The 12,786-nt window shown below is 43.9% G+C and overlaps 1 protein-coding gene across 2 annotated transcripts in view; it reads left to right on the forward strand.

Moving 5' to 3' along the window:
• Nucleotides 1-12,786, forward strand: part of DEUP1 (deuterosome assembly protein 1) — a 76,818-nt gene that overhangs the window by 16,959 nt on the left and 47,073 nt on the right. For both annotated transcript variants that reach the window (XM_084841612.1, XM_084841613.1), the window contains exons 6-7: nt 497-610; nt 11,962-12,216. In XM_084841612.1, the coding sequence (XP_084697738.1) occupies nt 497-610; nt 11,962-12,216 (369 nt within the window). The remainder of the gene's footprint in view (nt 1-496; nt 611-11,961; nt 12,217-12,786) is intronic.

The raw sequence follows: 12,786 nt of genomic DNA on the forward strand, positions 1-12,786 counted from the left end.
CAGCCCAGCACTGTTCCTCAGAGCTGATTTATATGAGATGTGGGGCATGTGAAAAAACACCTCTGCACAGGGCCCCCATGTGGTCCAAAGTAATTTAAAGCACTCATAGGGGAGGGGCCATAGCTCAATGGTAGAGCACATTTTTGCATGCAAGGCATTTTGAACACTTCAGTGCTAAATATTATCAATGGCTGACAAAGAGCTTTGCATCTGGCAAGTACTATATCAATTGCTAATATGTAATGCAAGAACTTTAAGTGCTCCCAAGTTTTACCTGAATAACTATATATACTGTTTTATCATGTTTTTCAGCTTCTCAGTTTTGCATTTTCCCATGTATGTTTATTCTCCCACCCACCCAAGATTTGTTGCTAATTATCAAAAGGGGGTTATACCTGCAATTACACCATTCCTTCTTTTTCAGGGCGTATCAGGAGAATGTAAATAGTCTGTAATGTGATTAATTTCTTTGTGCTGCTTCTTATTTAATTTCCAGGAATTTAGAGCAAAATCAAGAGAGTGGGATAAACAAGAAACACTCTATCAAAACCATCTAGTTTCTTTAGATGCTCAGCGAAAATTATTGTCTGAGAAATGTAGTCTGTTTCAGGTACTGTTCCTTCTGTTTTCAAAGAAGAACTGGAAGTAAATGAACCATGAGATCCGGATAAATACTTAACTAAAATCACAAGTTTTCTAAACCATAAATGACCGTATCTATATCATTGCAAATCAGGCCCATAATGTTTGAAAATTCCAACCATGTAGTACTGTTAAATGATTTTTTTATATAAGTAGACAAAGTATCTATAATACACTACATAAAAATGAAAGTGTCTTGATCTTGAGGTGTGGGCTTGAAGATTTCCAAGGGATGTATGAAAGTCTTACCTGGCTCCGCGCCAGACAATCTGCAGTGGGGGGGAGGCGCCCCATCCCTCCCCCCGGAATCCTCCCCGGCCAGCTCTGCGGAGCCACTGGCCAGGGCCAGCCACAGCCGGAGTTCCGGCAGTGGCCGGGCTGCTGTGGCTGCATATGGCGGCCGTCATAGCAGCCACCATTTGTGTCCTTGCAGTCAGCGATGATAGGCTACATAAGTATTTACATAGCCCATCACGGCAAAGAGCGGGGGCAGAAATGGCATAGCAACCGCCATTTGCATCCCCGCTCTGTAGCCTATCACGGCTGACTGTAAGGACACAAATGGCAGCCGCTACGACGGCCGCCATTTGCGGCCGCAGCAGCCCGGCAGTGGCCGGGAGACCAGCTGGAGCCGCTGCCGGAGCCACCGCCGCCGCATCCGCCACCAGGTAAGCTCCGTCCCGGAGGGATTCCGCGGGGTGGCGGGGGGGGCATTCTGCCACGGATTCCGGATCTTACTGGAGTTCATGGCAGAATTCTCTGACATCCCTAAGATTTATCAATGTTCACTAGTGCCCCTGTAACCAGGAGAGCCATTTTGGCAGGGCAGGGGAAGCTTATGATGATGTACTCGCAAAGCACATATATGTTTCTCATTTGCGTGATCCATGATCAGATATCCTGAAAAAAAAAGTCTAAGTACCTGTATGTTTTTCACTTCGTAGCTAATAACTGCTTCAGAGGGAAAGGGGGATTTGCAGCAGAGATCTGGCGAAGGAAGAGAGTTACCACCACCCCTCCTGTGCCACAGCCCTGATACACCTGTAGAGCCCCCATATCTGATTTAGGAAGAGAAAAAGGCATTGGGAGATCAAATCAGGGATCTCTGACATTCATGTAGTTGGACCCTAAGGCATGGAGAAAGTGTAGAAGAAGAAAGAGTTCCCTGGAATAGGGAACAAGTGTTGATTACATGTAAGGTGTGATTACATGCATGTACACTTCCCCTTCCTGCAAAGAAGGACAGGCTACAGCTGCTCTTTACTCCTGGATATCTCTGCCACCACCCATGTATTAATTTCTAAGTCTGAATATGCGAGCAATTCAGACTTACAGATCCAGCTCGTATGTAACGACAACCCATGGGCTGTGGGGGCCATGCAGGAATGAGCAAGTGCGCTGCCTCTTGTGCACTCGCTGCTTCTGCTTTGTATCCAGTTTAGAAAACAACCCAGGTGTTGGTTGAAACAACCTGGGTGTTTGGCATGACATGCAAACCTGGAACGCTGATAGCTGACAGGGGGAATCAAACCCATGGTTTGTTGTTGGGTTAAAACTCTGGGTTGTTTCCCCCTCAACAACCCTGGATGCAAAGCAGAAGCAACAAGCAGGCAGGAGCAGCACACTCACTTGCTCCCGCAAAGCCCCAACCAACCATGGGTTAATTAATGGTTACGTAAGAACATAAGGAGACCCCTGCTGGATCAGACCAAGGGTCCATCTAGTCCAGTATTCTGTTCACACAGTGGCCAACCAGCTGTCGACCAGGAACCCACAAGTAGGGCATGAGCACAACAGCACCCTCCCACCCATGTTCCCCAGCAACTGGTGTACATAGGCACACTGCCTCTGGTACTGGAAGTAGCACATAGCCATTAAGAGTAGTAGCCATTGATAGACTTCTCCAGGAATCTATCTAACCCCTTTTTAAAGCCATCAAAATTGGTGGCCGTCACTTCATCCTGTGGTAGCGAGTTCTGTAGTTTAATTCTGTGCTGTGTGAAGAAGTACTTCCTTTTATCTGTCCTGAATCTCCCACCAATCAGCTTCATGGGATGACCCCAGGTCCTAGTATTTTGAGAGAGGGAGAAAAATGTCTCCCTGGCCACATTCTCCACACCATGCATAATTTTGTAGACCTCTATCATGTCTCCCTTTACCCTCCTTTTTTCCAGGATAAACAATCCTAGCTGTTGTAACCTTCTCTCATAGGGGAGATGCTCCAGCCCCATGATCATTTCAGTTGCCCCTTTCTGGACTTTTTCCAGCTCTACAATATATTTTTTTAGGTGTGGTGACCAGAATTGTACACAGTATTCCAAGTCTTGTCACACCATAGATTTGTATAGGGGCAGTATTATATTGGCAGTTTTATTCTCAGTTCCTTTCATAATTATGCCTAAGATGGGGTTTGCCTGTTTTACAGCAGCCTCACACTGGGTTGACATCTTCATTGAGCTGTCTGCCACAATCCCAAGATCTCTTTCCTGGTCGGTCACCGCTAGTTCAGTCCTATCAGGCTATACTTGATTTTGGGATTTTTTGCCCCAACGTGCATCACTTTACACTTGCTTACACTGAACCGCATTTGCCATTTCAATGCCCATTCTCCCAGTTTGGAGAGATCCTTTTGGAGCTCTTCACAATCCCTTTTTGTTTTAACCACCCTAAATAATTGGTGTCATCTGCAAACTTGGCCACTTCACTGCTCACTTCTAATTCCACATCATTTATGAACAGGTTGAAAAGTATTGGTCCTAATACAGATTCCTCCACTATTTACTTCCCTCTGTTGGGAGAATTTACCATTTATTCCTACTCTCTGCTTTCTGTTCTTTAACCAGTTACTTATTCATAAGAGGATCTGTTCTCTTATTCCATGACTGCTAAGTTTGCTCAGGAGTCTTTGGTGAGGACCTTTGTCAAAAGCCTTTTGGAAGTCCAAGTAAACAATGTCTACCAGATTACCCCTGTCTATATGTTTATTGACACTCTCAAAGAACTCTAAAAGGTTAGTGAGACAGGGCTTACGTTTGCGGAAGCCGTGTTGATTCTTTTTCAGAAGGGCTTGTCCTTCTATATGCTTACTAATATTATCTTTAATAATGCCTTCAACCATTTTACCCAGAACAGATGTTAAGCTGACTGGCCTGTAAATTCCCAGATCCCCCCTGGATCCCTTTTTGGCAATTGGTGTTACATTGGCCATCTTCCAGTCCTTTGGTATAGAGGCTGATCTTATGTCACATGTTTTGGTCAGAAGATCAGCAATTTCATATTTTAGTTCTTTGAGAACTCTAGGATGGATACCATCTGGGCCTGGTGATTTATTTGTTTTCAATTTATCAATAAGGTTGAGAACTTCATCTTTGTTCAGTCGTTCAGTCGTGTCCGACTCTTCGTGACCCCATGGACCATAGCACGCCAGGCCTTCCTGTCCTGCGCTCTCTCCCGGCGTGTGCTCAAGTTCATATTCATTGCATCGGTGATGCTATCTAGCCATCTCATCCTCTGCCGTCCCCTTCTCCTTTTGCCTTCAGTCTTTCCCAGCATCAGGGTCTTTTCCAGAGAGTTTTCTCTTCGCATTAGGTGGCCAAAATATTTGAGCTTCAGCTTCAGTCTCTGTCCTTCCAATGAGCACTCAGGGTTGATTTCCTTTAGGATGGACTGATTTGACCTCCTTGCAGTCCAGGGGACTCGTAAGAGTCTTCTCCAGCACCACAGTTCGAAAGCATCAATTCTTCGGCGCTCAGCCTTCCTTATAGTCCAGCTCTCACAGCCATACATTACTACTGGGAAAACCATAGCTTTGCTTAGACGGACCTTTGTCGGCAAGGTGATGTCCCTGCTTCTTACTATGCTGTCTAGGTTGGCCATAGCTTTCCTCCCAAGGAGCAAGCGTCTTTTAATTTCATGGCTACAGTCACCGTCTGCGGTGATCTTGGAGCCCAAGAAAGTAAAATCTGTCACTGCTTCCATTTCTTCCCCTTCTATATGCCAGGAAGTGATGGGGCCAGATGCCATGATCTTTGTTTTTTTAATGTTGAGTTTCAAACCAGCTTTTGCACTCTCCTCTTTCACCCTCAACAAGAGGCTCTTGAGATCCTCTTCGCTTTCTGCCATTAGGGTGGTATTGTCTGCATATCGGAGGTTGTTGATAATTCTTCCAGCAATCTTAATTCCGACCTCTGATTCATCCAACCCAGCATTTCTCATGATGTACCCTGCATATAAGTTAAATAAGCAGGGTGACAATATGCAGCCTTGTCGTACTCCTTTCCCAATTTTGAACCACTCGGTTGTTCCATGTCTGGTTCTTACTGTTGCTTCTTGACCCTGGTACAGGTTCCTCAGGAGACAGGTAAGGTGGTCTGGTACTCCCATCACTTCCAGAATTTGCCACAGTTTGTTGTGATCCACACAATCAAAGGCTTTAGTGTAGTCAATGAAGCAGAAATAGACGTTTTTCTGGAATTCTCTTGCTTTCTCCATGATGCAGCGAATGTTGGCAATTTGATCTCTAGTTCCTCTGCCTTTTCGAAACCCAGCTTGTACTTCCGGTAGTTCTCGGTTCGCATACTGCTGAAGCCTAGCTTGTAGGATTTTGAGCATCACCTTGCTGGCATGTGAAATGAGCACAATTGTGCGGTAGTTTGAACACTCTTTGGCGTTGCCCTTCTTTGGCATTGGAATGTAAACTGACCTTTTCCAGTCTTGCGGCCATTGTTTGAGTGTTCCAAATTTGTTGGCATATTGAATGCAGCACTTTAACAGCATCATCTTTTAGGATTTTAAATAGCTCAGCTGGAATACTGTCATCTCCGCTAGCTTTGTTGTTAGTAATGCTTCCTAAGGCCCACTTGACTTCACTCTCTAGGATGTCCGGCTCAAGTTCAGTGACCGCACTATCATGGCTATCAGGGACATTCAGATCTTTCCTGTATAGTTCTTCTGTGTATTCTTACCACCTCTCTTAATCTCATCTGCTTCTCTTAGGTCCCTGCCTTCTTTGTCCTTGATCATGCCCGTCTTTGCACAAAACATTCCCTTGAGATCTCCGATTTTCTTGAAGAGATCTCTAGTCTTTCCCATTCTGTTGTTTTCCTCGATTTCTTTGCATTGTTCATTTAAGAAGGCCTTCTTGTCTCTCCTTGCTATTCTCTGGAACTCTGCATTCAGTTGGCTATATCTTCCCTTTTCTCCCTTGCTTTTCGCTTCCCTTCTTTCCTCAGCTACTTGTAAAGCCTCATCAGACAGCCACTTGGCTTTCTTTCATTTCTTTTTCTTTGGGATGGATTTCCTTGCTGCCTCCCAAACAATGTTACGGACCTCCGTCCATAGTTCCTCAGGCAGTCTGTCTATCAGGTCTAATCCCTGAAATCTATTCCTCACCTCCACTGTGTATTCATAAGGGATATGATTTAGGTCATACCTGAATGGTTTAGTGGTTTTCCCTACATTCTTCAATTTAAGCTGAAATTTTGCAACAAGAAGCTCATGATCTGAGCCACAGTCAGCTCCTGGTCTTGTTTTGACTGACTGTATAGAGCTTCTCCATCTTTGGCTGCAAAGGACATAATCAATCTGATTTCAAAATTGACCATCTGGTGACGTCCATGTGTAGAGTCGCCTCTTGTGCTGTTGGAAAAGAGCGTTTGCTATGATCAGCATGTTCTCTTGGCAAAACTCTATTAGCCTTTGTCCTGCTTCATTTTGTACACCAAGGCCATGCTTGCCTGTTATCCCGGTGATTTCTTGACTTCCTACTTTAGCATTCCACTATTTACCTCAGTTCCTCAGACTCCCCTCCTGAAAACATCAGTTCAGGAACACGTATCTGTCCTATATCTTCTGCAGTGAAGACGAAGTAAAAGAATTCATTCAGCTTCTCTGCACTCTCCTTGTCCTCCTTCAGTACTCCTTCAGCTCCATTGTCTTCCAGTGGTCCAACTGCCTCCCTGGCTGGTTTTCTGCTTCTGATATATTTAAAAGAATTCTTTATTGTTGGCCTTGATGTTGTTAGCGATATGCTCTTCAAAATGCTTTTTTGCATCTCATTGCTTGCATCGCCTTTGTGCAAGCTTGTGCTCCCTTTTGTTTTCCTCACTTGGGCAAGGCTTCCATTTTCTGAAAGAAGCTCTCTTTTCTCTAATAGCTCCCTTAACACTGCTTGTTAACCATGCCAGCAGCCTCATGGACTTGGTGCTACCTTTCCTAACCTGTGGTATACCTTTTAGCTGGGCTTCTGTTGTGGTTTTGAGTAATCTCCAAGCATTTTGAAGGGATTTAATCCTCTTGACTCCACCTTTTAACTTCCTTTTCACCGGTTCCCTCATTTTAGAGATGTTTTGTCTTTTGAAATCTTTTGTGACTGTGTTGGATTTCCTGGGCAATTTTCCACTTAAATATTTATTAAATCTGATAGCACTGTGATCTCTGTTTTCAGCTGGTTCAACATTTACTTCGTGTACTAGGTCCTGGGCAACACCATTTAGGATTAAATCCAAGGTTGCCTCCCCTCTGGTGAGTTCCACTGGGGGGAAGATTATATGTTCCAAAAACATATAATGTTTTTGTGCTTCCACATAAGTGCATAGAGTTTGGGGACCTAGCAGCCCCTATAGAGCTGACTGAATCTGCCAAATTTCAGACAGTTAGGCCTAGTGGCTTTTGTGCTAGCCACAGGTAAAATTTACTTTTTTCAAGAAAATGTGTCAAAGCAAAAAGCTATAATTTTTTTTCTTCCATTTTTTTGTTCTGACTGAACCTGCCAAATTTCAGACAGCTAGGTCAGTGGCTTTTGTGCTAGCTATGCATAAAGTTACCTTTTCTCAAAGACTAAAACAAAAAGTAAAAACTGTCAAGCCACACAGGGGATTAGTGATCCTAATCAGAAGGTGTTTAAGATGACCATTAGGAGATCACTATCCCTAATCTCTGGAAATACTGGTATTTCACACAGCGTCTGATTTTACTGCCCCAAACTGGAACCTTTGGTTTCTGCAGAAGTTTAGTAGCTTCAGTACAGAAAAGGATCCAATCAGCCTCCACAAACTTCTTTCTCCCCCTCCACTTTAATTTCTGCTAAATAGCTGTAGGACTCAAATTATTCCGAAAGGAGGTTTAGGACTATGTGGCATCATGATCGAGAAACTACTGGGGGTCTTCAGTAGGTTCTACAGTTTTAAAAAAGCCAGAAAAAGCCCTCAGCCACCTCACCTCTCAAAGTTAAGTATGTGCAATCCTTACAAACCCTCTACAGCCTCCTAAATTCCTCTGAAGTACTACCTCTCTGAAAGGAGCTACTTGGCTTAGGGAATTCTCTCTACCTGCCCCCCCCCCCCACATTTCCAATTACCATTCTTTTCTTCTTCCCTCCCCTATCCTGTTCATTCTTTCTCTTCTTTATTCCACCCAGACCGTATTTTGGGGGATTCTCTTCGGTGGGCAACAGAAGTTCAGAACTGTATTTGACTTTATACAAACAGACAAGAGGGTTGGGTTTTCCCCTTCTCCTCCCTCAAGCCTTTGAGAAAAGTGGGTTCACATGGTTGCAGAGGAACAAATCTGGGGCTATTTTGTTTGTCAGTTGCCATTATCCAGCAGCAGGAAGGGCTGTAGCTCAGTGGCAGAGCACATGCTTGGTATGCAGAAAGTCCCAGGTTCAATCCCCAGCACCTCCAGGTAGGGCTAGGAAAGAATGCTGCTTGAAACGCTGGAGAGCCAGTGCTGCCAGTCAGTGTCAACAGTACTGGGCTAGATGGACCCAGGGTCTGACTCAGTATAAGCCAGCTTCCTATGTTCCTGTGAACAGAAAGCTTTAATTAAAATAGGAGGTTTTGGTTTATTTTTTAAGTGGAGGGGAGATAAATATTACTAATTTATGCAATCCTATGCATGCCTACTCAGAAGTCCCATTATGTTTAATGAGGCTTACCCTCAAGAAAGTGTGCATAGGTTTCCAGCACAAGTTACTTTTGCAGGGGGATTTGCACCTTGATGTTCTGCATGTTTACTCAGAAATAAGTCCTGAGCTGTATGTATGGTACTGCAAGCTTAATACAGTGCCTACCCAATTCCATCTAATGAATTGACCACCCTTTCAGCTCAGTCCTATGCATGTTTTGTCGCGTGCACGTGCATGTGTGTGTTTTGCATGAACTCTAGCTTCAGCGATGAGGGAAAGGCACTTAGTACATGCTCAGAATTTCTCCATAACTTAGCCCTAGTTTTGAAAACAGACTCATTGGCTGAATCCTGGTGAAGTCTTGGCACAAATGAAGTTATGGGGAGGAAGATACAATGAAAGCTTGTGCATAACAAGGAAGAGGTAGAGGAGAGTTACACAAAACAAGACATCTGTTTTTGTGAAGAGTTGCTAGAGGATGATAGGATGAGGAGGGATGGTTCTTCTAGGGGGCTACTATGCCTGAAATTACCATCCAGTTCTGACCAAGAGAAAAAAGTTACCGCTTGTTTCTAATTTCCCATGGTAGTCAACGGGAAGCATAAAGACTCATTTTTCCAAACCTTGACTCAGGTTTGGTGCTGAGCTGAAGTGGTCTGACTACAAATTGGCCAGAGCAGAAGTGGGATGTTTTCCAAAATGCTGAATTGGGGTCTGAGTTGAAGTGGGGTGGGTGGTCAGTGCACAGTTCTTATGTATGTATGTAATCTGTACACACACACAAGCACATCACATGCACACACCACACACACGTGTGTATGTGTACACACACACACGCACACATATTAGAGGTGCACTTAGACTCAGATATATATATTCAAATTTGTGTTATGGGCCTGTGCCCCAGATCTTTTAAGAACCTGGCAAAGCCCCTGAGCATAAGAAAGCCCAGATAAAGCTAGTTTAAAGCAGGAACAGTTTTAAAAGCCTGAGAAAATAAAAAGATGTTTGAAGTGACGTTAAGGTAGGTGCGAGGTCAGCTTCTCTGAGGAAAGGATTCCCTAGTCAGGGTGCCACCACTGAACATACCGTTTCCCCAGTAGTCCCCCACCGTACCTCACCTGGGAGGAGTGTCTAGGCAAGGGCTTCAGAAGAAGATCTTAAGGGCTGGTTGTTCACGTTGGGCAAGTCCTAACAGAAAAATAGAGATTTTCACACAAAAGTCTAAAAATGCTGGCTTTATTAGATTGAGAATGACTTGGGATTTGATGTGTTGAAGAAGGAACAGGAAGTATAAGTGTCTGGCACCATCTCATCTGAATTATTTTACATTTTGTGTACCTTGTTCCATCATATGCATCGCCTGAGCCAGGAAAAGTGCAAAAATTGTGTTTCAGACAAAACTGTGAGACTCTCATGGCTTTTTGTTCACTCCCCAACACTTCATATCTAAAGCCATTCACAATAGACATACTGCTTGCATTTTGGGTTCCTTTGCATGAGAGTTTCTTGTGTTTCCAGCTGATTGTGGTAATCAGAACCTGAGGAGGAAAAGATACAGTGCCTTCCATTTGGGGTGATGGGAGTTTTCAGGCCACATTCACTTATTTCCTCTCACATGAGTTACCCAACCTGAGGAAAGCCTGCCTGCAGCATTCTCGGAACGATCCATTGCTCTGGCCTTGCCTCCTTCTCATCAGCGTCCTCTAGGGGCAGGTCATTCTGCCCCATCTATACATCTCCCTTGTAGAGAGATACAGCAGAATTAGAAGAAGCAAGCCCAGAAGAGTGACTCATGCAAAAACAGATGAGATGGGCACCCCTAAGGGCTGGTAGTTTTTACCCTTACACACTCAGAAAGTAAACCTTTTGCAATGAAAGTGAAGCCAGCCTCCAGTTTTAATTCAACTGGGAAAGTGCTTCAGAAGTTTGGTAAAGACTGGCATGCGTTCCATGAAGTTTATGGGGCAAGAACATTAGGTGAAAATAACTCATACAGACATGCTGTCTGAATGCTCTTAAAATGTGTTTATATATATATATATATATATATATATATATATATATGAATGAATGAGACTTGGGCTCAATTAGCCCTCACCCTCCTTTTTTTTCTCAAGACAACCAGCAGGGATTATTGAATTATGGAATACTACATTAGAAGAACAAGCTAGAGAATAATGGGCTGGGTCACTCACATTTTCATATTTTGTGTGATGTAATTGACTCTGCCTTTGATATGGAGAAGGCAGATGTCCAATGTTCTCAGAGAAGCATAATTACCATAGTAACAGTTTTTTGCGTCTGGTTTGTTGGGTGTTAATCAGCTCGTCACTAGTGCATTTTTGTCTTTAAAAGCACCTAAGGTGCTTTTGGTGAAATCAATAGAATGCAATCAAAACAAAACAAGGTGGCAGATGACCCAGAGTTTATTTTTATATAGCTAAATTATATACCTGTGTTATTCTATATATTTAATTATATATGGTCATATGTTTTTGTCACATTTGCATTAGCATTCTCTTATTATTTGATATTAACTGTACGTTAGCCTTCCCCCATACCTGGCAGCAGTGGCAGATGTGGATGTGTTCTGAGGATGTGGCTAGACAAGACAGTGGCATGACCCAGCCCAGGATGTTCCAAATTTCTACAAAGCAGGAGGAAGGGGGTATTTAAAGCCCAGGAGGAGGGGAAGCCAAAACTTACTCCCCCCCAATTGTCTCCCTGAAACTGCTACTCCCCAGCCATTTTTCTTCAGGGAGGGTTACTTCTGGTCCAAAGAGCTTCACTGGGAGAAAAATTACTGGGCAGAAGTAATTGGGGAGGGATAGCGCCAGACAGTACTTTAATTTTTGTCCCCACCCTCACTTTGTAGCAGGGGTGGCAAATCTCTTTCAGTCCAAGGGCTGAATTCAATTTTTGAGAAGTTCTGGGGGGCGGGCACATTCCAGTCATGGGTGGGAGCATAGGGGGTGGAGCCAAAGGCAAATGGGTGGGGGCAAAAATTCTTTTAAAGGCCAGCCAATTTTAGCTTAAAGCTCTTACTGTCAGCAAAGAAAGCCTTGGAAGAGGCATTTAAACTTTAGAAAGGGGGTGGGGGGACCATGCAAAAGCCAGGTCTGCCACTATCATGTGTAGTTTATCTCCATATGGTCTGATGTTACGGGACCACTGGACCTGTGGTACGATCTTTTACATGGTGGAGGCCAGGAGTAGGCAGAGAGTGTGTGTGTCCAGTACGATACAAATGACATTTTGGGTGAGCCTGCTAATAGAAACTTAATAAGTAAAATCTCCAGTTGTCAAGTGTCAAAATTATTTCATCAGTGTATTCATGCCAATTCACAGAAGAGAAGGGATGCTTCTGCCCAAAGAGATGGGTTACATGTGACTATTTCGTTGTTTTCCAGAAACAGGCACAGAATTGTCATATACAGATACGTGGTCAAAAGCCCAAACAGGAAAAAGCAGGTACTTGCAGCCAATGCAAAACTGAGCACCTCAGCCTTCCACATGACATTTTCCTTGAGCCCACTGACAGGAATGAATGCTTTATGGAAAAACTTAAGTCAACTGTGAGCGAAATAGCTGTGAGCAGGAACAAGTTGCAAGAGGAAAACCTAAAGCTTCAGCAGGAAGTAAAAATGTACCAAAGAAAGTGCCAGGTAAAAAGCCAGCAACTGTAGGAGTTGCTGTCCACGAGGACGTTGCTTTGGAATATTTGGTGTGAATAATGTGTAACACATCTGCCCAGAGTGGGTTATAAAACATTTGGTGCGGCTTGTGAGTGCTGGCAATTAATGAGGATAGGAGGGGCATGCAGTGGTTGGACTATATTTAAATGTGGCTGGCAGTGTCCAGAGGAGGTGGAAATTAGGGAGCTTGGTACCTCTTTGTTGCTTCTCATCGGTGATTCTAATGCAACACTCCCCCCTCCACCCTGAAACCTTAACCACAGAGTAAAAAGACTTGGGAAAATGATAAAGTTTGAATGTGAAATATATCCAGATCTTGCAAGATGGATCTGTGAGCAGATACAGACAGGAAAGTAATCTCCTACTAGCTTCTGCAGATCTTTCCAGTGGAGCCATGTGGGCTTTGCAATGCAAGATAAAAGGCTTTTCATATGTATTCTTCTGTGGAGGAAAATAGACACATTGGAACTGGCCTGCTGTGAGGGGTGCCCTGGTTAAAGCTGGGGTGGGGCGTTAACAAAAAAAACACATCTCTGTCCC

The sequence above is a fragment of the Heloderma suspectum genome, chromosome 3 (genome assembly GCF_057233095.1).
Source record: "Heloderma suspectum isolate Gila_16-S chromosome 3, 16-S_ref, whole genome shotgun sequence".
NCBI lineage: Eukaryota > Metazoa > Chordata > Lepidosauria > Squamata > Helodermatidae > Heloderma > Heloderma suspectum.